This window comes from Marmota flaviventris, chromosome 3 (assembly GCF_047511675.1).
Source record: "Marmota flaviventris isolate mMarFla1 chromosome 3, mMarFla1.hap1, whole genome shotgun sequence".
NCBI lineage: Eukaryota > Metazoa > Chordata > Mammalia > Rodentia > Sciuridae > Marmota > Marmota flaviventris.
In genome coordinates, this window is record NC_092500.1 from 63,822,122 (window position 1) to 63,846,778 (window position 24,657).

Here is a 24,657-nt window from a genome sequence, read left to right on the forward strand (position 1 = left end):
AAGTCGCTTTGAAGAAATCCGAGTTCCCGAGGATTTCTTTAGTGGGCTGGGGGCTGTGGCGGAAGAGAGGTCTGGGAGAGGAGGCTGGAGATGAGTGGCGGGGGGGCGCCTCAGAGCTGGTCTGAGAGAGAGGTCCGGAGCGGACCCAAGCTCCCACCCCCACCCAGGGGAAGGAAGGCTCCTCGGGACCCCCCAGGGTCTGGCCCTCTCGCCTCCCGGTCTCCGCCTGTCGGGTGCCAGCTCCTGCCCGCCGCAGCCTCGCGGTCCTCCCCTCCCCGGCCCCTCGGCTCCTTTCATCTTCCCTAGACTCCGCTTGGGGTTTTGCTGGTTTCTGGGAGATAAAAACCGCTTCAAATAGCGGCGGCGCACTGCCAGGACAAACAGGGCCGGGCGGGCCATGTGCGCCTGGTTACCGGCCCCGGCTCCGGGCGCCCTGCTTTGGCGAGCCAAGCTCCAGGCGACCCAGGCTCCGGCGATGCCTCCCAAAGTGGGGCCCCCCATTTAGAAGTCTCGGGCAGCGGCTTCCGCGCTGCCTCGGTTTCTCGCCCAGGTCGTTGGGAGAGGCCGTGGAGACCGCCCGCTAAGCCCTTAGAGACCTGGGACGGCGGATCACAGTCGCTGTGTCGCCGGGCAGTCGCGCCCCCTGGTGAAGTTAGTAAGGGAAGACATTAGACCTGAACTTTGGCCTCCCCAGAACCCACAAATTGTGAAAAACGTCCAACAAATGTTAAAGAAGCATTTTGGGGGAGGGCACGGTACTTGGGTCAGGCCAGGGCAGTGTCAGGGGACAGAATATCATTGCTCCTTTCCCCCACTTCACATTACAGGATAAGAGGTAAGCACCTGGGCTGAGTTTGTGGTTCAGTGGTAGAGCACTTGCCTAGCACTTGTGAGGCTCTGGGTTCAGTTCACAGCATCACATATAAGTAAATAAAATAAATGTTATTGACACCTAAAAAAATATTTTTTAAAAAAGGTAGACACCTAACTGATAATTATGACATAACCTGTTGGTGAAAATCCAGTCTTTATCAAAGGGTGGTGGAAATTGCAGGCGGGAGTAATTTCTTGGGGGTTTTTGGGGATGAATGGCGTTATGATCCAGATTCAAACAAAAACTTTGCCTGCAGGTCCTCAGCGCTCTCCAGTAATCTGTCAGCATCGTTGACTCCCTCTTCCTTCAAACCTGCTTGGTTTCAGGGAGAGATTTTCCAACCAGGTTCTCCAAGGGTATATATCCCCAGTTTGTTGCTGATGCGTTTTGTTTGTTTATTTCATGGGTTGAACCCTGGGACACTTGACCACCAGCCACATCCCCAGCCTAATTTTTTTTTTTTTTTAAAGAGAGAGAGAGAGAGAATTTTTTTAATATTTATTTTTTAGTTTTCGGCAGACACAACATCTTTGTTTGTATGTGGTGCTGAGGATGGAACCCGGGCCGCATGCATGCCAGGCGAGCACGCTACCGCTTGAGCCACATCCCCAGCGCCCCCAGCCTAATTTTTATGTTTTATCTAGAGACAGGGTCTCACTGAGTTGCTTAGGGCCTTGCTAAATTGCTGTGGCTGGCTTTGAACTGGGGATCCTTCTACCTCTGCTTCCTGAGCTGCCCGGATTACAGGCCTCTGTGGGATTACACCTACCCAGTTGCACTTTAAAATTTATGTGACTTCCCAGGCAACAGTGAACCAACCTAGGTGTGTCTGGTAGTACATTCCTATTATCCAAACTACTTGGAGGCTCAGGCAGGAGGATCCCAAATTCAAGGCCAACCTGGACAATTTAGCAAGACTCTGTCAAAATAAAAAACAGGGCTCTGTGGTAGTTCCCAGTATCCTCTCCAATTTTTTTTTTCTTAATTTTAAAACAGGGTTCTTCCTAAATTGCCCACAATAGTCCCTTGTGTGTGTGTGTGTGTGTGTGTGTATATGTGTGGTGCTGAGGATTGAACCCAGGGCCATGTGCATGATAGGCAAGCACTTTACCAACTGAGCTATATCCCCAACCCAATAGCCTCAAATTTGTTATCCTCCTACTTTGGCCTCCCAATCCCTAGGATTACAGCATCTCAGAATAAAATTTTAAGAGGGGCTGAGGATGTTGTTCACTGGTTGAGTGCCTGTGGGTTCATTAACCTGGCTACTGGAAAGGTTTAGAGCCTGGTCACTTAAAATGAGTTCTGTACAGTATCACTTTGGGGTTCTGTGAACTACAGCCTCTGAATCCCACCCTAGAATCCACTATTTTAAAGGATCCCCAGGTGATTCCTATGTCCCTTAACATTTGAGAAGTACCAGCCATGTACTATACTTAGTGGTGCATGTCTGTAATCTTAGTTACCAGGAAACTGAAGCAGGATTGAAAATTCAAGGCCAGTCTGTGCAATTTAGCAAGACCCTGCCTAAAAAAATTAAAAAAAAAAAATTAAATGGGCTGAGGATATAGGTCAGTGGTACAGTGCCGCTGGGTTTAATCCAGTACCAGAAAAACAAAAACAAAACAAAACAAAACAAAAAAAGCAAAGCAAAACAAAACAAAAAATTTGAGAAGTACTAGAGTATAGGTGAGTCACCTGCCTTGTCACAGGTGAGGTGCCTTTTCAGTAAACTTCTGGAACCCTTTGTCTTTTCTGGGACCACTGAGCCACATCCCCAGACCTATTTTATATTTTATTTAGAGACAAGGTCTCACTGAGTTGCTTAGCATCTTGCCATTGCTGAGGCTGGCTTTGAACTCATCTTCCTCCTGTCTCAGCTTTCAGAGCTGCTGGGATCACAGGTGTGCACCACCACGCCCGGCTTGGAATGCTTTGTTTTTTGACCTGGAAATAACTCTCTTGGAGAGAATTTTTCAGGTAGAAAGGAGGGAAGACACAGAATCCAAGAATTCAAGAACTAGAATGTCTCCTAGATTCTTAAATGAGACTGTCAGCTTTTGAGTGTGGGGACTATGCGTCAAAACAATTTGAATTTCTTTTCTTTTCCCCCCTAATATTGGGGATTAAACCCAGGAGTATTTACCAGCGAACTACATCCGTGGCACTTTAATTTTATTTTTAAGAAATATTATTGTGGGGGCTGGGGTTGTGGCTCAGAGGCAGAGCGCTCGCCTAGCGCATGCAAGGCCCTGGGTTCGATCCTCAGCACCACATAAAAAAATAAATAAATAAAACAAAGGTGTTGTGTCCAACTACTACTAAAAAATAAATATTAAAGAAAAATATTATTATGGATTTTGCTACATCCCCGGCCCTTTTACTTTACTATTTTGAGACAGGATCTCACTAAAAGATTGCCCAAGCTGGCCTCAAACTTGAAATCCTCCTGCCTCAGCCTCCTGAATAGCTGGCATTATAGGCATATGCCACCATATATGGCTATATCACTGAATTTCTTAATATTTATTAGGGGTTGGGGGTGTAGCTAAGTGATAGGGTTTGCACTTAGCCAGTATTAGGCTCTGGGTTCCATTCCCACTACTGGTAGTGGTTTGTTTTTTTTTTTTTTTTTTTGTGCTGGGGATTGAATCCAGGTCCTTGTGCATGCAAGGCAAGTACTCTACCAACTGAGCTATAGCACCCCAGCCACTGATGACAGAGTTATGTCTAATAACCTGACATCTGCCTAGCACTTTACAACTTTAAATAGCTTTATTTCCATTGTGAGATAATTAGGAATGTGGAAACTGAGGCTCAAAAAATTCAATGACTTTTCCAGTCTCTGGGCAGCAAGATGAAGAGCTCCCATTCTGCTTTAGAGTCCAGTTCTATTTCCAGCTCTTGGAATTAGAGTAAGGTTAATCTCATTTTACTTTTTTTCAGTGCTGGGGTTGGAACCCTGGGTCTGGCACATGCTAGGCAAGCCCTGTACTACTTATCTATACCCCTATCCCTTGATTTCATCTTTTTTTTTTTTTTTTGTACTGGGGATTGAACCTAGGGGTGCTCTACCAATGAGCTACATCCTCAGCCTTTTTGTTTTCTGTTTTGAGACAAGGTCTCCCTAAATTGCAGAGGTTGCCCTTGAATTTGATCTCCTGCCTCTGTCTCCGAAGTTACAGTGATTACAGGCCTGCACCACCACAACCAACTGGTTCACTTTGTTTGTTTGTTTTTGGTACTGGGTGTTGAACCCAGGGGTGCTTAGCCACTGAGCCACATCCCCAGGTCTATTTACTTATTTTTATTTTGAGACAGGGTCTCACTAAATTGCTTAGGGCCTCACTAAATTGCTGAGGCTGGTTTTGAACTTGCAATCCTCCTGCCTCAACCTCCCGAGTCGCTGGGATTACAGGCGTGCACCACTGTGCCCAGCTTCACTTTCATTCTTAAATCCTAGTACCTGATTTGGGTAAATCTAGGTTAAATCTCTCTGTACCTCACTTTCCTCGTGATGGTATAAAAGCGCACCTCTTGAGGTTGTAAGAATTGTAAAAGTGCTTCCGGTAATGTGCTCAGGAAATTTTAGTTTTCCAGGTGTCCCCACCACTCTTTCCAGGAGTTCTGGTGAGCACAGCACTGTGCCTGCCTCCAGAGGTCTTCCCTCTGACTTTTCTTCTTTCTGGAGGCTTTTCCTGATTTCTCCAGCCAGTTGCCTGCGACATGGTCTGTATTTGTGTTTGGGCGATCCACAGGCTTGGGAGGGTTTAATTAGGTACTTCCATATACATGGCTTACTTTGGGCTTTCTCAGCGCTGAGTGGGTGGGAGATTGCTGGGGAATTCAGAGTTGGAAAAAAATATAGTAGTCTCATAGGAAACAAAAAAAATAAAATCACTGGGCTCTTAAAGGTTGGCCCTACGAACATTTGCGCGCTGCTACCGTCCGGCCGCTAGGAGGCGCGCGAGAAACTCCGGAAGTCTGGCCCAAGACCGCCAACGGGGCCTTCTTGTTACTCTTCCCTTCATTTCCGTTGAACTTCGCGTCGTCGTTTGTCCTGTGCGACTACCCGTCCGCATACGAATCTAACCCGGGAACTGAGTCGGAGGGGCGCGGTCTGTGCAGTTACTTACCTGGAGCTAGCCGACTTCTGACGTCCTCCTGACTAGCAAGATGTGCTCCCTGGGCTTGTTTCCCCCGCCACCGCCTACGGGTCAAGTCACCCAGTATGAGCACAATAACGAGCTGGTAACGGGCAATGATTACGAGAGCCCGCCTCCCGACTTCCGGGGCCAGGTAGTCTAGGCGTAGAGGGACCAGAGGCGTGGGGGCGGAGCAGGGAGAAATGGGGACCCGAGGGCTTGTGGCGTCGGTGGGGTCAGGAAACAGCCAGGGTGCACGGGAGAGTTGTAGGGTGGCAGTATATTTTAGAGCTGAATTTGGCTTGTAAGAGATGCCAAGGAGCTGTGGGTGGCGTTAGAAGGATGCGGAAAATGAGGATGGATCTGGGACGTGTGAGGATGCCGGAGAACTATTAAAAAAATAGGGGACAGTGTCTAGGAGAACTGGGAAAGCTTACTCCGGAACTTTTTTCCAGGGGAGTTCTTTGGAAGGAAAAGCAAGGGAAACTGATGTTTATCGAGTGTTTGCTAAGAGGAGGTTGAGTCAGGTGTTTTCTAAAATGAACCCTGTGAAAAAGTATTCTAGTTTTACAGATAAGAGAGCCAAGATTTGTTTCTCTCTCACAAGTATTTATTTTGTGCAAATAGGAAAACAGGCCTCTGGAGCCTGTTTTTCTTAGCTCAACCATGGGTTGGAGATGACAGGGAGTTCTGCAAAGATCTGGGGAAGAGTCTGACTCACTGTCAAACCCCTCATTTCTGGGCTATAGTGGATCGATCTTCCTATTCTACAACCGAACAAGGATCTGCTAAAGACCCCTGGGAGGCTGGACCAAAGCACAAGAACTGCTTTCATCCATCACCGGGAACAAGTGTGGAAGCGGTGTATCAACATTTGGTGAGGCATGGCAAAGGTTTCCTGGACCATGGGCTACAGATCCTGGAGAATCTGAGGTCACCACTCCTCTGCCTTGAGCTCCTCTTCAAAAGGCTGTTTTTTTTGTTTTAATTATACATGGACACAATATCTTTATTTTGTTTATTTATTTACTTTTTTTTATGTGGTGCTGAGGATCGAACCAGGTGCCTCACATGTTCGAAGCAAGTGCTCTGCCACTGAGCCACAATCCCAGCCCCAAAAGGCTGTTTTATTCAGGCTCTCTCTCCATGAAAGCGGTCTATAATATAAAATCTTTTTTTTTTTTTTTTTGGTGCTGGGGATTGAACCCAGGGGTACTTTATCATTGAGCTACATCCCCAGCCCCCTCTTTAAAAATATTTTTAGTTGTAGATGAACACTTTATTTTATTTATTTATTTTTATGTGGTGCTGAGGATTGAATCTAGTGCCTCACATATGCTAGGCAAGGCAAGTGCTCTACCATCTCTACCATTGAGCTACAGCCCCAGTGCCCCCAGCCCTTTTTTTTTTTTTTTTTTTTGAGAGAGAGAGAATTTTAATATTATTTAGTTCTTGGGAGACACAACATTTTTGTTTGTATGTGGTGCTGAGGATTGAACTCTGGCCGCACGCATGCCAGGCGAGCATGCTACCGCATGAGCCACATCCCCAGCCCTTTTTTTATTTTTAATTTTGAGACAGTGTCTTGGTAAGTTGCTGAGGCTGACCTCACACTTGTGATCCTCTGCTTCAGCTTCTGGAGTCATTGGGACTACAGGCATGTGTCACTGTGCCTGGCTTGATTATCAAATTATGTCAAATTTCTGGTTCTTATTGTGGAACACAAGGTTGTGCAACAGTGGTTCCATTTCATCTCTGTTGACTTGTTTTGCTTTCTGGTTTGTGAACCTGCTCTTTTCTTCCAACTCATGCCATTGTCGCTTTTGAGCTTTTATCTGAATCTCAGCAAGGTTAGTGTCAGCTTATATGGATTAATCTCATACATATGTCATTCATATTTAGGAGTGGAGCCACATTACCTGGGTTCAGTTTCTGACTGTGCTATTTTTTAACTGTGTGACTTGGGCAAGTTTCTTAATTACTTTGTCCTTCATTTTCCTCATTTATGGGCTGGAACTTATCTTACAAGGTTGTAGTGGTGATTAGATGAGTTAACACATATAAATTACTTATAGAACAAGGCCTAGCACACATTAATCCCTTCAGTCATCATCATTATTACCATTGTCATCTATAGGAAGAAATTCCTAGAAGTTAAGTTGCTGGGTTCCAGGGTATATTCATTCATTTATTTTGTGAGCTGTTCCCGAATAGTCCTTTATTAAAATTGTATACATATATGGTTCTATGAACAGCACATGAGTTCCCTACCTGTGTGTTACTAAACTGTGATGTTTGATATTGCAGTACAGTTTAATTTGCATGTGTAAGTGAAGTTGAACATCAATTCATTGAGCCATTTGCTCCCCGGCTCTTTTTTGGCTCCTACCTCTGGTTGTTGCTTCTCATTCTTTTTATTTTATTTTGTAATTGTAGATGGGCAGAATATCTTTATTTTATTTGTTTATTTTTATGTGGTGCTGAGGATCGAACCCGGGTCCCACCCGTGCTAGGGGAGCACTCTACCGTTGAGCCACAATCCCAGCCCCTTATTTGTTTATTTTTATGTGGTGCTGAGGATGGAACCCAGTACCTCGCACATGCTAGGCAAGCGCTCTGCCACTGAGCTACAGCCCCAGTCCTCTCATTCTTTTTGTTGGCTTCCCTTCCTGATGTCCCTTAAATGTTGATGTTCCTGGGGCTGGACTTCCAGTTGATGCAGCAGAGCTGGGTGTTCACTTGTTTGTCACATATTCCCGATTAGATACTCCACAGATGTTGCATGTTAAGCCTGTTTAAATTCAGTATCTCCATTTCCCTCTTCAATCAGGCTTCTTCCCTGGGGTTTTTCTTTCAAGGAATGGCTGTATTATTCAGGAGCAGAAGGTTTTAAGGTAGGCTCTGAGGCAAATAGACAGTTTTTTAAATTATTTATTTATTTTAAGGTGCTGGGGATTGAACCCAGGGCCTTGTGCATGTGAGGCAAACACTCTACCAACTGAGCTACATCCCCAGCCCCTTCCTTATTCTTTTATTCCCCATTTATGTCACCTTGATTCCTGCCCGTGTCCTGCGCAGGCGGTGGAAATGGGGTTCCCCTTGGTGGAATGGACTGGCTGAGAAATAAAAGCTAAGAAAAATAGAACCAATGAAAAAACCACAGGTTGCAGAAAATTGTTTCAAAAGTTGGGGCAGGTCGAGCAAGCTGATCAGACGGATTGAGCTTCTATACTCTGGCAAAATGGAGCCTGCGCCTGCTTTATTTATATTGGGAAATATCAAAGCCCTTCCATAGAATGTTCTTCACCAAAAAAGGTTAAAGTTGGGCTGTCCAGTTCCCCATCTTTGGAGCTACTATGAGGGATTTTCCTAATAGAGCAGAGATAAAGGTCACGTGCATTGGGCAATCTGTTGCCCTGGGAGAGCCACAGACAGTTAAAGAGTTTGCGATGCCAAACCTAAATCTCCCTGGCCACCATACTGATAGAAGACCCTCATGTAATTCACTGATGGCTTCCTGCACTTGATCAGATGTCTCCCCCATCACTTATAGTGGTGTTGAACCCAGGGCTCTCTACCACTGAACTTCATCCCCAGCCCTTTTTATTTTTTTAAAATTTAGTATATACAACCATATATACATGGGTGATGAACCTTTATTTTTATTTATTTTTATGTGATGCTGAGAATTGAACCCAGTGTCTCACACGTGCTAGGCAAGTACTTTACCACTGAGCCACAATCCCAGCCCCCATCCCGTTTTATTTTGAGAGAAGTTCTCCTAAGTTGTTGAGGCTGGCCTTGAACTTGTGATCTTCTTGCTTCAGTCTCTAAAGTGGTTGGGATTACAAGCTTGTGTTATTGTCTCTGCTACCTTGTTCATATTAGTCTCTTCATAATCAGATTGCTTGTCTAAAATTTCTGTTTACAATGCCTATTTTGTAGGCTTTTTAAAAATATATTTTAGTTGTAGATGAACACAATACCTTTGCTTTATTTATTTATTTTTATGTGGCCCCAAGGATCGACTCCAGTATCCCATACATGCCAGGCAAGTACTCTACTACTGAGCTACAACCCCAGCCCATGTAAGTTTTTTATTTTTATTTTATATATATATATATATTTTAGTTGTAGTTGGACACAATACCTTTATTTTATTTATTTTTTTTCACGTGGTGCTAAGGATTGAACCCAGCGCATTGCACATGCTTGGCGAGCGCTCTATCACTGAGCTACAACCCCAGCCCTGTGTAGGGTTTTGGTAATGGCCAAAGGAGATCACTCAAGGCACCTAACCCAAACCTAGCACATTATGAACATATTAACTGTTGTAGTTGCTGCTTGGTATTGCCCTTACTATGTCTAATTATTTCTCAAATTTTGTGTATTCTACTCCCTAAATCTGTCAGATCTATCTCCTTTTCTGCATTCCTACTGGTTCAGGTCACTTCATCTTTATTTTGGAGAAGTCCTGAAGTAACTTCATAACTGATTCCTTTTTCTCCATTTTGGTTCCTTCTAATGTCTTTCCACACTGATCCTTCTGAAATGCTAATGCTTTATTCTCTTGCTTCAAACCCTTCCAGGGTTTCCCTTTCACTGTCTTAGCACAAGTTCAGACTTCTTGACTGGCTCAGAAAGCCCCAAAGACCTTTGAGCCTTAGTTGCCTCATCTGTAAATGGGCAAAATACTATTTAGAAGACTTTTGTGATAGGTAAATGAAAGGACAAAACATAAAGTGCCTGGTACCTAGTTGGCACTCATTAAGCATGAGTGCCCTTACTTTTTTTTTTTTTTGTGGTGCTGGGGATTGAACCCAGGGTCTTGTGCATGCAAGGCAAGCACTCTACCAACTGAGCTATATCTCCATCCCTGCCCTTATTTTTTTTTTTTAATATTTTTTTAGTTATACATTGACACAATATCTTTATTTTGTTTATTTATTTTTATGTGGTGCTGAGGATCGAACCCAGGGTCTCTCATGTGTGAGGCAAGTGCTTTACCACTGAGCCCCAACCCCAGCCCCTGCCCTTACTTTTAATACATGTTTAGTGAAAGAATGAAATGCATATAGGGGGACTTGGGATCAGAATAATCTTGAGTCATGGTTTTCTTTCCTTATCAGGCGTGATGTGGGCCTTTTTGGGGTGCTGAATGAAATTGCAAACTCAGAGGAAGAGGGTAAGTGTTTGTTCCTCTAGTTTTGTGGTTGGTATCTCCTATCAGCCTATCTCCTCATATTCTTCTTGAATTCACCGCAGTACCCATTTGCCCGGCCTTTTTCCTGTTAGCCCCATTTTTTCCTGTCATCTTTCTCCCCTTCTACTACCCTTATAACCCAGAATAGGTGTAAAGAGGGAGGTGTCCAGAGTCCTTACTGGGCAGAGGGACCTGGGAAGTGCTTGTTCTTGCTTGTTCTCACCTGAGAGAGTACTGCTTAGTAAGTGCCCTGTGAATGGTATATCAGAGTTGTTTCCTTAACCCCACAGTTTTTGAATGGGTGAAGACGGCATCCAGCTGGGCCCTGGCACTCTGTCGATGGGCCTCCTCCCTCCATGGGTCCCTGTTCCCTCACCTGTCCGTAAGTTTGACTTCCTTTTGGCCCTCCCTGGGCATTGTTCCCTCATCACCCCTTTCCTATTCTTTGAGATCAGAGTTGGGTGGGGTGATTTCAGAGGGCAGAAGTGGTCCAGTTACCCTGTGGGAGGGATGACTCCTTTTGTCCCAGTGTGTACTCTCTCTGCTTTCTTTTTTTTTTTTTTTTAACACACACACACACATACTTTTTTTTTTTTGGATGGACTTTCAATTTATTTATTTATATGTGGTGCTCAGAATTGAACCCAGTGCCTCGTATGTACTAGGCAAGTGCTATACCACTGAGCTACAACCCAGCCCTCTGCTTTGTTCTTATAGCTCAGGAGTGAAGATCTGATTGCTGAATTTGCCCAAGTCACAAATTGGTGAGTACACAAGCTCTGGGGCCTTGTTGGAGGAGTTGTGAACCTTGGAACTTCTTTTGGGGATAGGGAAGTCAAGATGGAGACTTCTTCCATTCCTTTCCTGACTGTTCACCACATTTTCATTCTTCCTACCCACAAAAGGAGTAAAAGAAAAAGTAAATAACAAACATCTTTTCATATGGAAGGGAATGTTGGGTTGGGGTGTGGGAAGAACAAATGTCAACCGAACTCACTTCTGCCCAGGTCCAGCTGCTGCTTGAGGGTCTTTGCATGGCATCCTCACACCAACAAGTTTGCAGTGGCCCTGCAGGATGACACCATTCGTGTGTATAATGCCAACAGGTGTGTGTAGGTGTATGAGGCCAGCTCTGACTTGTCATTCTCCCTTCCTTCCAGCCTTGATCCCAGGGGAGTGTATAGTTCTTGAGCCTGGTCCACAGGGTTCCTTCCAGAACTGGGTTCAGGGATGTTTCATAACTAGATGTGCCTTTTTTTTTTTTCGTGCTAGGGATTGAACCCAGGGCCTTGTGCATGTGAGGCAAGCCACTCTACCAACTGAGCTATATCCCTAGCCCGATGTGTCCTTTTTCTAGATCTAGCTTTTATCTTACCCACAATATCCCTGATTCTCCTGGGCCCTGGATGGATTAGCTTTCTTCTCTGTGATTCTCCCTCCTTAACTACACTCAGGTCTCCTGAGTGTTAATGTCCCTGCTTTGATTCAGTTCCCTACTTTTACATTCCAGCACTATAATTCCTTCCCTGAAGCATCGGCTACAGCGAAATGTGGCAGCTCTGGCCTGGAAGCCGCTCAGTGCCTCTGTCTTGGCTGTGGCCTGCCAGAGCTGTATTCTCATATGGACTCTAGACCCCACTTCCTTGTCTACCCGGTGAGTCCTGGCAGCCTGCTTTGGCAACCTGTCTTAATTTGGCCATCCCACGGGTGGTGGGTGGTGAGAGTTTTGGAAGAAGTTCTTTGTCCTCACAGTACTTCTCTGGGGTATGATAAAGAAGCATTTAAGGTCAAGGCGGTGTGCTAGAAAGTTCCATCCCTTTCTCTAGATTCTGTTTATGAAAATATTTTGTACCTATTAAGACCAACAAATTGGGGGCTGGGGTTGTGGCTCAGCAGTAGAGCACTTGCCTAGCATGTGCGAGGCCCTGGGTTTGATCCTCAGTACCACATAAAAATAAATAAAATAAAGGTATGTGTCCAACTACAACTAAAAAAAAAGACCAACAAATTGGAAAAGTATAAATGTTTGATTTCTAGTAAAATGTTACGAAAGTGGATTGTAGAAGAAAAGGATAAACTCTGCCACTAAAAAAGATGCTATACTGAGATGGTTTTATGAAAGTCATATGAAATTGTCCCAAGAATAGATAATCTCTGTTATTTGGACTATTCCACATCAAAGAAAATTTTGGAAAACTTGATTGCATGTGTATGTGAGACAGATACTGCAATACTTTACCATTGAGCTACACACTTGTCCCTTTAAAAATCTTTTTTATTTTGAGGCAACATCAAGTTTCTAAGAGTCTGGCTAAATTGCTGAGGCTGGCCTGGAACTTGGGATCCTCCTGCCTCAGCCTCTAGAGTTGCTGGGATAATGGACATGTACCAAAGGTGTACCACCAGTGTACCACTGGTCTTAGTTTCATTGATGACAAATAAAACTAAGAAACTTGTGTGTATGTATGACTGTCACAACAAATCCCATTAGTGTGTACAGCTATAATGCACCAGTAAAAAAATGTGGGAATAAAAAAAAACCCAGGAAACTGATATATGTACATTGTTATTAACCAAAATCCAGACATTATTTGGATTCCATCAGTTTTTCTGTTAATACCCTCTTTCTAAGAAAGTTGCAGGATCCATCCTAATATTTTTTAAAAATTTTATTTATCTTATTCATTTTAGTTATTGATGGACTTTTATTTTTTATTTATATGTGGTGCTGAGAGTCGAACCCAGTGTCTTACATATTCGAGGCAAGTGCTCTACCACTGAGCCACAACCTAGCCCCGCCCTAACTAATTTTTCTGAAACTAATGTAACCCTATCATCTACCTGCAATAGATTGGATTTTTCCCCCTTCAATGCTGGGGATTGAACCCAGGGCCTTGTACATGTTAGGCAAGTGTTCTACCAGTGAGCTGTATCCCAGCCCCCTACCTGACAATAGGTAATACAAGAGAGGGTTTTTTTTTGGGGGGGGGGTGGCACATACTGGGAATTAAACCCAGGGATGCTTTACCACTAAGCTACATCCCCAGTTCTTTTTATTTTAAAAAATTTTGTCTTTTTTTTTTTTTTAATTTTTTTTGTAGTTGTAGATGGACAGCATGCCTTTATTTTGTTTTATTTTTATGTGGTGTTGAAGATTGAATCCAGTGCCTTACACGTGTGAGGCAAGCACTCTGCTGCTGAGCTACATCCCCAGCCCTAAAATTTTATTATTTGTTTATTTATTTTTTACAGTGATGGGAAATGAGTCAAGTGCCTTGCACATTATTGGCAAGTGTTATACTATTGAGCTACATCCACAGTCCTTATTTTTTGAGACTGGCTTCAAACTTGAGACCCTCCTGCCTCAACTTCCCTCCATAGTTATTAGGATTACATGTGTTCCCCTGTGCCTGGCAAATTTAGTATACTTCCAATCAGAATTGGCAAATGATAATTAGAGTTCTTAAGGAATAAATGTGAAACAATTACTTTCAAAAGTTAGAATAGTGAAGGATGACTTGCTTTACCAGGTATTAAAGAAAGAAATAGAAAAACAGGGCCTGGGAGTATAGCTAAGTAGTAGAACACTTGCCTAGCATGCATGGAACCCTGGATTGAATCCCCAGTGCTACCAAAAATAAAAAAGAAAAATAGATTGATGTAACAGAATAATATTCAGGAACAGATTTTAGGATATATGGAACTTTAATGTATGATAAAGTTGGTTTTTCATTGCAAAAAATGATGGGGCTGGGGCTGTAGCTCAGTGGTAGAACCCTTGCCTCACATGTGTGAGGCACTGGGTTTGATCCTCAGCACCATATAAAAATAAAGACATAAAAAGATACTGTGTCCATTAAAAAAAAAAAAAAAGCCATTAAAAAAAAATGACCTGGACCTGGTGGCACACACCAGTAATCCCAGCAACTTGATAGGCCGAGGCAGGAGGAGTTGCCCAGGCTGGGCTACTTACTATCTCAAAGTAATATTTTTTAAAAAGGGTTGGGTGTGACTCAGTGGTAGATTGCCCCTGGTTTCAGTCCCCAGTACCAGTTGATCAATCAGTTAATTAAGAAGTTTAACCCTGTCTCAAATGATTACATGGCATGTATAAGTAATCACACATTCAGAAGACTGAGGCAGGAGGATTTTGAGTTCAGGTATAATCTTGGCAATTTTTTTCCCCAGTAATAATGGGGATTGAACTCAGGGCCTCATGTTTGCTAGGTAAAGGTGTGCTACCGCTGAGCTACATCCCAACCCTAACCTGAACAATTTAGCAAGACTCAGTCTCAAGAAAGAAAAGAAGCCGAGTGCAGTAGCGCATGTCTGTAATCCCAGTGGTTCAGGAGGTTGAGGCAGGAGAATTGCAAGTTCAAAGCCAGCCTCAGCAAAAGTGAGGTGCTAAGCAACCTAAGTTCTCTAAATAAAATATTTATAATTATTTTTTTAAAGTTGTAAGCTTTTTATTCCTGAATTATAGTTAAAACTCTGTTCTACACAAATGACAATACAAGAGATGTGGATAAAGAAAAAAATTGTGATACTGGGGATGGAATCTAGGATGCTCTTATCACTGAGTTACTCCTTCCTTTTTTATTTTTTATTCTGAGACAGAGTCTCACTAAGTTGCTGAGGCTGGCCTTGAATCCTCCTGTCTTGGAATCCTCCTGTCTCAGTCTCCAGAGTAGCTGGAGTTACAGGCTTGCACAACTGCAGTAGGCTGAATATAGAAAATATTTTATATAATATTTTATACAATGAAATGTCCATTTGTAGAAGCACATCTAAACAAATTATATTTGATGTATAAAGCAGAGCCCTAAAAAGAATGAGAATAGAGCTCTATAAACTGATTAGAAAAGATAGCTCTGAAATGTTTTTTTCTTTATACTGGGGATTGAACTTAAGTGCTTTTTTCACTGTGCGAAGTCCCTAGGCTCCCCCTCTCCCCTTTTTAAATTAATTTTCAAGACAGGGTTTTGCTAAGTTGCTGAGGCTGGCCTTGAACTTGTGATCCTCCTGCCTCTGCCTCCTGAGTCCCTGGGATTACAGCCATGTGTGCCTCTGTGCCCAGCTGCTATGCTTTATTTTATTTCTTTGGTACTAGGGATTGAACCTATAGGGGCTTTACTACTGAACCACAATCCCTGCCCTTTTTATTTTTTATTTTGAGATATGTTCTTGCTAACTGGCTTAGGGCCAGACTAAATTGCTGAGGCTGGCCTTTAACTTGTGATCCCCCTGTAACCACCTCCCAAACTACTGGGATCATAGGTATGTACCACCACATCCAGCTGTGACATTAATTTTAAAGTTGAAAATAGTTGTACATCAGTGGCCTATGGCCTCATTGGGATTAAAGGTGATTGTAGTTTGGTGGAAAGGGGAAAGTGTGGTATTGTGGTATTAATTAGGTAGTAGCCTGTCCCTGTCAGGCCAAGTACATGGCTCTGAAAATAGAGATGAATGACCGGGCAGAAAATCAGGCATGGTGATGAATACCTGTAATCCGAGCAACTAGGGAGGCTAAGGCAAGAGAATTGAGTTTGAAGCCAGCCTCAGCAACTTAGTGAGACCCTGTCTCATGAAAAATAAAAAGAGCTGGGTATGTGATTGGTAGAGAGCCCTTGAGTTTAATTCCTAGTACAAAAAAAAAAAAAAAAAAAAAAAAAAGAAAGAAAGAAAGAAAAGGGACAGCAGGTGCCATCACTTATTTCCCAGCAAAAATCATTGTGTGGCACAGATATAGGAGACATCCTAACAAAGATAGGCAGAAAAGCAGTTTTGGAGCTTTGGGGAATGTGAGGTAACTCTGAGAAGTGTTGGGAACCTTTAGATAATGTCATCAATGATCCTAACACTGGGCTGGATGGCCTGGGGGACAGGGCTGTCTTTTAGGGGGAGCATGACACTCAGTGTTGTTCTGTCTGCCTTTACTGGTCAGAAGTTGTCTCCTGGGGTGAGGAGTGAAAGCTTACTTCTTTTCATTCTGGCCTTGACATTACACATCACCCATTAATGGCAATGATTTCCTTCCTTTGCCTTTTTTTCCCCTTTAATTTCCATGATTGTTACCCCTTTTCCCCAACCTAGATTTGAGCTGGGAGGTACTATTGAGATTGGGAGGTGTTAGGAGAAGCAAAGAAACGCAATCACAGGGCTTTCTTCTATCTACTGATCCCATATCTTCTATTTTGTCAGACCTTCTTCTGGCTGTGCCCAGGTATTGTCTCATCCTGGACACACACCTGTCACCAGCTTGGCCTGGGCCCCCAGTGGGGGGCGGCTGCTCTCAGCCTCACCTGTGGATGCTGTAATCCTGGTGAGTTGGTCCTATCCTCTCCCTAACCCCTGCTTTTTTTTTTTGCCATGCTGAGGATGGAACCCAGGGTCTTACATATGCTAGAAAAATGCTATACCACCGAGCCACATCCCCAACCTTGTACCCCTCATGCCATCTCAGCTTCTACTCTTGACTTGAGGCAAGAAGTTTTTTCCTGGTGTTGGAAAATATCATGTGGGAGGGAGTGGGATCCTTGTCCAATCTTTAACTTATCATGGAAGCAGTTTTACCATTGGCACCCTCACAGATTTAAGTGTCTGCTTTCATTGTAAACATAAATCCATGTCCTCATGTTTAACATTCTCTTTTGTGTACATTAAAGAGGGTAGCCCACTGTAAGCTGATGGGGTGCTTGAGTTTCCTTTGTCTCACTCTCCTGCGTCCTCACCTAGGTATGGGACATCTCAACAGAGATCTGTGTCCCACTTCCATGGTTTCGAGGAGGCGGAGTTACTAACTTATTGTGGTCCCCAGATGGCAGCAAAGTCCTGGCCACCACTCCTTCAGCTGTCTTTCGGTATGAGGGAAGGGTAAGGGTAAGGACCTAGAGAAAGGCACTTGGTACCTGGAACCTGACCCTGGGACTGCCAGAGGGAGGGGGTCCAGGTGTAGGAGCCTGGAGGCCCTAAGCTATAATTTATCTCTCTGGTTCAGAGTCTGGGAGGCCCAGATGTGGACTTGTGAGAGATGGCCCACTCTATCAGGGCGCTGTCAGGTAAGGAGGCTGTGATTCACAGAAGCTGGGGAGGTGGTATGTCCAGTAGATTCTAAATTCCCCAAGCCTGGCTCCCTACCTCCTATACTACTTTCCTTTCTGCATCACCCTATAGACTTCCCTTCCCCTGCCTTTTGCCTCCTGACCCCAGACTGGCTGCTGGAGCCCAGATGGAAAACGACTGCTGTTCACTGTATTGGGGGAACCACTGATTTACTCCTTGTTATTCCCAGAACATTGTGGTGAGTTAGGGCAACACTTCAGAATGCAGAATGTCTGGGACAATCGGAGGGAGGCAGCAACCTGTAGGATGGTAACGTGATGGGTAAAGGGAAGTACAGAAGCTTAGGAGACTTCAGAAATATTGATGAGCTGACTGGGGATCAATGGGAAGGGTGTTTTCTGTACTTCTCAGAACCTTTCCCATTATCTACAGGTGAGGGGAAAGGGCGCGTTGGAGGTGCAAAGTCAGCAACGATTGTGGCAGATCTGTCTGAAACAACAATACAGACACCAGATGGTGAGGAGAGGTGAGCTGAGTGTGGGAGGAAAGGAGGGAGTGTGAAAAAGGAAGGTGGTAAGGGCCACACTTAACACTTCTTGTCCTGGCCTGTAGGCTCGGGGGAGAGGCCCACTCCATGGTCTGGGACCCCAGCGGGGAGCGTCTTGCTGTGCTTATGAAAGGTGAGACAGAGGGAAGGGCTTTGCTTAGGTCAGTTTTCCCTATTAATCAAGTGTGTCCAAGCCTCTAGTTTTCTGCCCCTGCTCTGGAACTCCACTGCTACTCGAGTTCCCTCTGTCAGTGGATCCATTTCTTTTTTTGTGGTCCTGGGGAACAAATCCAGGGCTTCATGCATGCTAGGCAAGTGCCCTGCCATTGAACAACACCCCCAGCACTGGACCTATTTCTTCTAGGAAACCCACGGGTACAGGATGGGAAACCAGTCATCCTCCTTTTTCGCACTCGAAACAGCCCTGTGTTTGAGCTGCTTCCTTGGTAAGTGCTGGGCAGGCATTTAGGTCTGGGTTCCTGGCCACTCTCACACACTAAACCCACAAGCCACTACAGGCACAACCTCCTGTTGCCTCTCACCTATTTCTATGCTTCCCCTAGTGGCATTATCCAGGGTGAGCCAGGAGCCCAGGCCCAGCTCATCACTTTCCATCCTTCCTTCAATAAAGGGGCCCTGCTAAGTGTGGTGAGTAGGCCAGGCTGCTGGGATTTTTGGGGACTGGGGTAGAGAAGCTGAGGGCCCTTGGCTGCTGTGTGGCTCTGCCATGAGGCTGCCTTGGGACCCAGGATTTAATATTTTTTTTCCTTATTCTGCAGTGCTGGTCCACAGGCCGGATCGCCCACATCCCTTTGTACTTTGTAAATGCCCAGTTTCCACGTTTTAGTCCAGTGCTTGGCCGGAGCCAAGAGCCCCCAGCTGGTGGAGGCTCTATTCATGATCTGCCACTATTTACTGAGACATCCCCAAGCTCTGCCCCTTGGGACCCTCTCCCAGGGCCACCAACTCTTCAGCCCCACTCTCCTCATCCCCACCTCTAATTAAAGGTTTGTTTTCCATTCAGTTATCGGACTGTCTTTTCTAGGGGAATTGCAGTGGGGCAGGGGGCAAGGATTTGGGAATAAGTTCCTGCTTTGTTGCTTTTTATCTGCTACTTTTGAATTCTTCAGTTATTAACCCTAGGAACTAGATTCTTTTAAAAAATGACTGGAAAATCAAAACCAAGAAGTTAGTGTTGAGGAAAACTTGTAGCATAAGGAGTTGCACATATTAGATGTTTTGCTTTTGCCAGGTTTGAGCAAGTTCCCAGGATAATGTAGGGTAATAATGAATAAAGGACTGGATCCATAAGAGAAGTTGTTTTATTGGACTGGGGGATCTGAGGCAGGCCTAGGTGTTAAGTGCTGGGCCAGAGTGGCACGGGCCATGCTCAAGGCACCCTCTCGAGTGTGGTGCCCACCAATGAAACCACTGGCATGGACAAAGATGCAGCCAGGAATCCCACTGACCTGGTCCAGGGCCTCATCCCGAAGACCCCGCCACGGCTCTGGTAGAGGAAGCCTACAAATGAAGAGAAAAAGGGAGTTTGTGGGAGCAAACAGACCTGAGAAACTGGGAAAGGGGAGAAGATCAGAGGCCAAGGTTGGCAGCATTCCCTGATAGGGTTAAAACAGGCCTGAAGGTGTGCAGGGTCATTCCCTGGTGCCTCACCGGTTTTGGAATGAGTGGGGCTCCTTGGGCACACACTGAACTCGCCACTGTCCAGCCTGGTCAGTGAAGATAACAAACATGATGGCCACAGGGGGGGACAGCCCAGATTCCAGGTGATAGAGATGTTCCTTCCAGGGGCATCCACCTTTTGCCAGTTCTACTATCTTCCCACTTGGGTCCACCTGAAAGAGAAGTAACGCTAGAATATTTAGATAAAAATGGGAGTTTCAGATGACCATCAGCCTGCCAGCCACCACTGATCCCCAATGCCTTCTCCTAGACTTGTACCTGGAATCGCCGGGCCAGGGCTTCTTCCACCAAGGCCCGAGCTGGTAGCCAGCTATGTTGGTAGAAGTCAAGTCTCTGCAAAAACTCTTCTCGAACCAGATCCATTGCACGCCTGAACCCTGCCTGGGAATGGTAGGAATTGGAACCATGGTGCTGGCCCAAACTTTACTTTGCTAGAGTTTAAGAGAAGCAAATGTAGCTGGGTGTGGTGGTGCATGCTGTAATCCCAGAGGTTTGGGAGGCTGGGGCAGGAGGATTGCCAGCTTCAGCAAAAGTGAGGTGCTAAGCAACTCAGTGAGACCCTATCTCTAAATAAAATACAAAACAGGGCTGGGATGTGGCTCAGTGATTTAGTGCCTGAGTTCAATCCCTGGTGCAAAAGAAAAAAAGAGGAGCAAATGTTCCAACTTCCTCTGAGGTTTTTACATCTCAGGGTCTCTTTCCCAGGGGCCCTCTTTACCTCTGTGTCTTGGTTAGGATGGTTCCAGGTGGGATTAAGTCGAGAAACCCGGGCACTCAGAGTAGTGGTCAGTGCATATCGAGGCTCCCCCTCCTCCCACTGGGAGATCCCATTGTCCACTGCGTCCACCTCCTCCACGAAGTTCTCATACATCTATGGCAGCAGCATGGGAAATGCTCTTGAGGATACCTACCATTTGTGCAAAGTCACATAGGTTTCAAAGTATGTCCATACATACTATTTCACTTAATCCTCACAATACCCCTTTAAGGATCTTACCACTCACTGGATGAAGAGGGGGGGAACCGGGTTTGCCCAAAGATCAGAGAGCTAATAATGCTGGGATGGGGTTTCAAATTACCTGACCTCTAACCCAGGGCTTGCTCACTGTACCAAGCCCAAGCCATGGCCAGCATGTGTGGGGAGGGCACTGCTGGCTTTTGAATAAGAAGGATCTCAGTTCCTAAAGGGGACTATGGGAGTAGATTCCTATCACTGGTGGAGGGTAGAGCTCTAAGTGGGCTATAGAGTCTATTCAATGGCAGTAAATGAGTTACAAGAAGGTCTGTAAGCACATAAATTGAGTAGGGAAGAATGAGACCTAGACTAGACAGGACCCTAATTTGATGCTTGGATCCCCAACACAGGTTTGGCCTAGCACAGTGCATGACTGTAATCCAAGCAACTGGGGGAGGCAGTAGGATCATAAGTTTGAGGCCAGCCTCATAACTTAGGCCTTAAGCAATGTAGCAAGACCCTATCTCAAAAAATAAAAGGGGCTGGGAATGTATTTCAGTGGTAAAGCTACACCTCTGGGTTCAAATGCCATTACAAAAAGAAAGAAACAAAAAAACATTTAAATTAGTAAGCTGCTTAGTAACCTCTCAGGAATGGAAATTAAAATTGACCCTGGCAGTCTAAAAAGCTGCTATCTGCTGGGCATAGCACATGCCTGTAATCCCAGCAACTCAGGAAGCAGAGAGAGGAGGATTGCCAAGTTTAAAGACAACCTTAGCAATTTAGTGAAACCCTGTCTCCAAATAAAAATAAAAAAGGCTAGGGATATGATTCAGTCATTAAGCACCCCTGGGTTCAATCTCTGACACTAAAATAAAATATGTTTGATCTGATGAACCCAGGGCTGTGAGTCCTATTCCTTCCCCAAGAGCAGAAAGCTGCTTGTAGGGAACCTGGTGGAACTTGAAGATATTTTCAAAATTAGTCCCTTCCCAACTCCCGTGTTACAAGTGAATTAGAGTGGCGACGAGACATGAACTCCTCAAACTTCAGGGCAGGGAGAACCTCTGAGCTTGATGCTTCCAAATATACGCAGCTTCCTCTATGTACTCAAGTTCTGAGTAATTATTTTTACGTGTACTAGGACTGGGAAATGCTGCTTTGCGATAATAGGTATGGTGGCATACACCTTTAGTCCTAGTTACTCAGGAAGGTGGTTTGAGCCCAGGAATTCAAGGCTGGCCTGGGCATCATAGTGAGATCAGACTGAAAAACAAAATCACCATAGAATAAAAACACCAAAGCCCTTTCCACGTGGTATGTCATCCACTTCTCACAGACACCCCAGGATGCAGATGGAGAGAGATCATCCCTTTGTGAAATGAGATGGATGGGGATGGGTGGGATATGGGGTAGTGGTAAATAGTCCAGGAACCCTGAGGCCCAGCCCTGAATGCTGCATGGTAACATGCCTAGAAGGCCTGGTAGAGATGCATATTGGGGACATTTCTGTCCTCAGATCCCCACCTTGTCATAGAGGGTGTCCACCATGCTGTCTTCTTCACTAGTGCCCAGCAACTGGGCCAGCAATTTGTGCCCGAAGTGTAGATAGATGAGTCCAGCACTGCTCAGCTTGGTCTTCCATGGCTTCCCAGGGCATAGGGAGCTCATGGTATCTGTGAAAGACCTGAGGAGCACAGGGAGGTAGGGCTGAGGTGAAGAAGCCAGCCCCAGTGAATACTGTGTGAGTGCTCACCTGTGCAGACATGGGAGGGTGGGGGCCACTGCAGAAGTTGGGAGGAGAAAACCCAGCCGGGAGGGGCTTGGCTATTCCTCAGAGATTAACATAGACCTCGGCTTAGAGTCTCCATTCATGCATTCACTGAACAATGACTAAAACTTAATGTTTACCATATCTCGGGTTTTGTGTTTTATTTGCTGCAAGAAGACAAATACAAGCAACCAAACAAGTACAACTGTCCTTGAGAATCTGTGCAAGACTGGCTCCAGGACACCCTATGGATAACAAATTCCACTGATGCTCAAATATCTTATTTATTTATTTAAAATATATTTATTTTTTAGGTGTAGATGGACACAACACAATGCCTTTATTTTCATATGGTGCTGAGGACCGAACCCGGGTCCCGCCCATGCTAAGCGGGCGCTCTACCACTGAGCCACAATCCCAGCCCTTATTTATTTATTTTTAATATATTTTTTTTAATTATAGGTGAACACAATGTCTTTATTTTACTTTATGTGGTGCTGAGGATCGAACCCAGTGCCTCACGCATGCTAGGTGAGCTTTCTACCCCTGAACCAAACCTCAGATCATCAGTACCTTATTTAAATAAACATTTTGTCCTGTGTACCTTAAATCACCTCTACGTTACCTATAATACCAATACAATGTAAATGCTATGTAAATAGTTGTTATACTGTATTGTTTAGGGAATAAAGAAAAAAAAATTCTGTACATGTTTGATTCAGATGGTTTTAAAGTCTTTTAAAAATTTTAGAGGTAGAACACTACCTTAGCATGCTCAAGGTCCTAGGTTCCATCCTCAGCAACCCCCAAACATCTTTATAATCCCTCAGCAATAACTACTTTTATATTACAGTATCACTGATAGTGTTTTGTTTTTCTTCCTTTGTTTGTTTTCAAGATGGAAGATGCTTGAGCAGAGTTTTGGCTTTAATGAAGGAAAAATAGAAAGGTTGGTGGCAGAATTGTGATGTGAAGTTCCAAAAGAGAAAGTTACAGATTGGAATAGGACAGAGAAATAACCTCCCAATAGAAGGAAACAATATTTCCTCTACTGATAAAAGGGGTTGAGGATGTTTCCAGGTTGAAAACTGAAGAAATGCTCACTGGAAGAGCCCACAGAGATGTGAACAGGGGTTTGAGGTGAGGGAAAAGGATGGGAATGGTACTGTAGATAATGGATTACCCTTGAACAAGAGGAATTCCCAGTGGAAGAGTATAAACGAAATAAACACTACACATATTTGAACTGTAATTAACTGCCAAAATCAAGTAAGCCCAGTAGTCAGAGGTGGGGCACCAAGGGCACAGGACACATTAATCCCAGATGGGGTATTGGCTGGGCTGATGACAGCAATGGTGAATAGAAGCCTAAATAAGCCAAACAAGTCGAGTTAGGAGGAGCTGGAGGGAGTTATTAGGAGCCAAGGGAGGTCCAAGGCCAGGGAGATGGGTACAAGGCAGGCAGAGAACAGGAGGGATGGAAGGCTGTATAGTTCCAAAAAGCCTTGCAAGTTCGATTCCAGTCGAACTGTTCCCTAACATGGACCTGAGCAGTGAAAGGTTGAAATGGAGCACAGGGGTAAGTTAAGTAAGTTAGGACTGAGGGTGTAGCTCAGTAGTAAAGCGCTCACTTGCTGAGCAAGTCCAGGGTTCTACTCCCAGCACCGCCAAAACCAATAACAAAAACCCCAAAACCAAGTGGTATCTAAGGACTCACCTCTGATGATGGTCATATCGATGTCTCTGAGGATCGTACTCTCCACCCACATCCACCACGATGTCACACGAAGCCAGTTTCTCGGGGTCCCGAGTCCGCACAATTTCTGCATCCTACAGGGGACACAGCAGGCAAAGAGGCTATCAGGACGCGGTCGTGCGGGTAGAGGATTAATGCAGGTTTTCCATCAGGCCTAGGGCAGTGCTCGGACTGTTTGAGCCACCAGAGGGACCCCGTCGGGTCCGCAAGCAGTCCCAGGGTCAGTTTTCGCAGACCGTACCCGGTATTCAGGCAGCAGGCGAAGTAACGCGCATGCCAGCGCCTCGTCGCAGTGGAAGGTGCCGTTGTGTGTCCCGATTCGTGGTGGTACCATATTGCCGCGGGACCTTTTTGGGGGCGGGCCGGACTCTGGGCTTAGCATACAGCGCCGGGTTTGGAGGGTTGATCTCCGCAGCAACAGCGTTAAGAAACAGTGCAAGAACGTGCGTCTCATGTGGCTCCCCTACTCCGGCGGGAGTCGGAAGGGCCGACCCGGAAGGGGAAGCGCCCACGCAGCTCCACTTCCGCTTGCGTACTGTTCCTATGGCAACCGGCCCTCTGGCGGAGCACTCAGCAGTTTCTCTGCAGCTCTCATTACCTTTGTTTATCAGACTCTAGGAAGGGGGTCACCCTCTCGATC

At 45.1% G+C, this 24,657-nt stretch overlaps 2 protein-coding genes and 1 non-coding gene across 7 annotated transcripts; 1 reads left to right on the forward strand and 2 right to left on the reverse strand.

Moving 5' to 3' along the window:
* The first annotated feature begins 4,942 nt into the window (after positions 1-4,942).
* Aaas (aladin WD repeat nucleoporin) lies at positions 4,943-18,857 on the forward strand. Of its 3 annotated transcripts, none has more exons than XM_027949861.3 (17): positions 4,943-5,173; positions 5,769-5,896; positions 9,042-9,107; positions 10,149-10,204; positions 10,513-10,604; positions 10,940-10,986; positions 11,230-11,328; positions 11,733-11,876; positions 16,427-16,547; positions 16,961-17,085; positions 17,223-17,283; positions 17,435-17,525; positions 17,720-17,813; positions 17,900-17,967; positions 18,199-18,280; positions 18,398-18,482; positions 18,614-18,857. In XM_027949861.3, the coding sequence occupies exons 1-17, from the start codon at positions 5,051-5,053 to the stop codon at positions 18,833-18,835; spliced, it is 1,704 nt and encodes a 567-aa protein (XP_027805662.1). In that variant the 5' UTR covers positions 4,943-5,050; the 3' UTR covers positions 18,836-18,857. The 3 variants fall into 3 exon arrangements, with proteins under 3 accessions (XP_027805662.1, XP_027805663.1, XP_027805664.1); XM_027949863.2 differs by having other exon boundaries at positions 5,002-5,103; XM_027949862.2 differs by lacking the exon at positions 9,042-9,107 and having other exon boundaries at positions 4,944-5,173.
* On the reverse strand, positions 7,960-8,033 carry Trnav-cac (transfer RNA valine (anticodon CAC)). Its single transcript has one exon. It is a non-coding gene; the product is annotated as a tRNA-Val (tRNA).
* A 281-nt stretch (positions 18,858-19,138) lies between the features above and the next one.
* Myg1 (MYG1 exonuclease) lies at positions 19,139-24,622 on the reverse strand. 3 transcript variants are annotated; one of them, XM_027949851.2, is made up of 7 exons: positions 24,259-24,622; positions 23,979-24,091; positions 22,018-22,177; positions 20,254-20,406; positions 19,794-19,916; positions 19,506-19,687; positions 19,139-19,355 (listed from the first exon to the last, which is right to left on the reverse strand). In XM_027949851.2, the coding sequence occupies exons 1-7, from the start codon at positions 24,469-24,471 to the stop codon at positions 19,157-19,159; spliced, it is 1,143 nt and encodes a 380-aa protein (XP_027805652.1). In that variant the 5' UTR covers positions 24,472-24,622; the 3' UTR covers positions 19,139-19,156. The 3 variants fall into 3 exon arrangements, with proteins under 3 accessions (XP_027805652.1, XP_027805654.1, XP_027805653.1); XM_027949853.2 differs by lacking the exon at positions 20,254-20,406; XM_027949852.2 differs by lacking the exon at positions 19,794-19,916.
* Between the last annotated feature and the right edge of the window lie 35 nt (positions 24,623-24,657).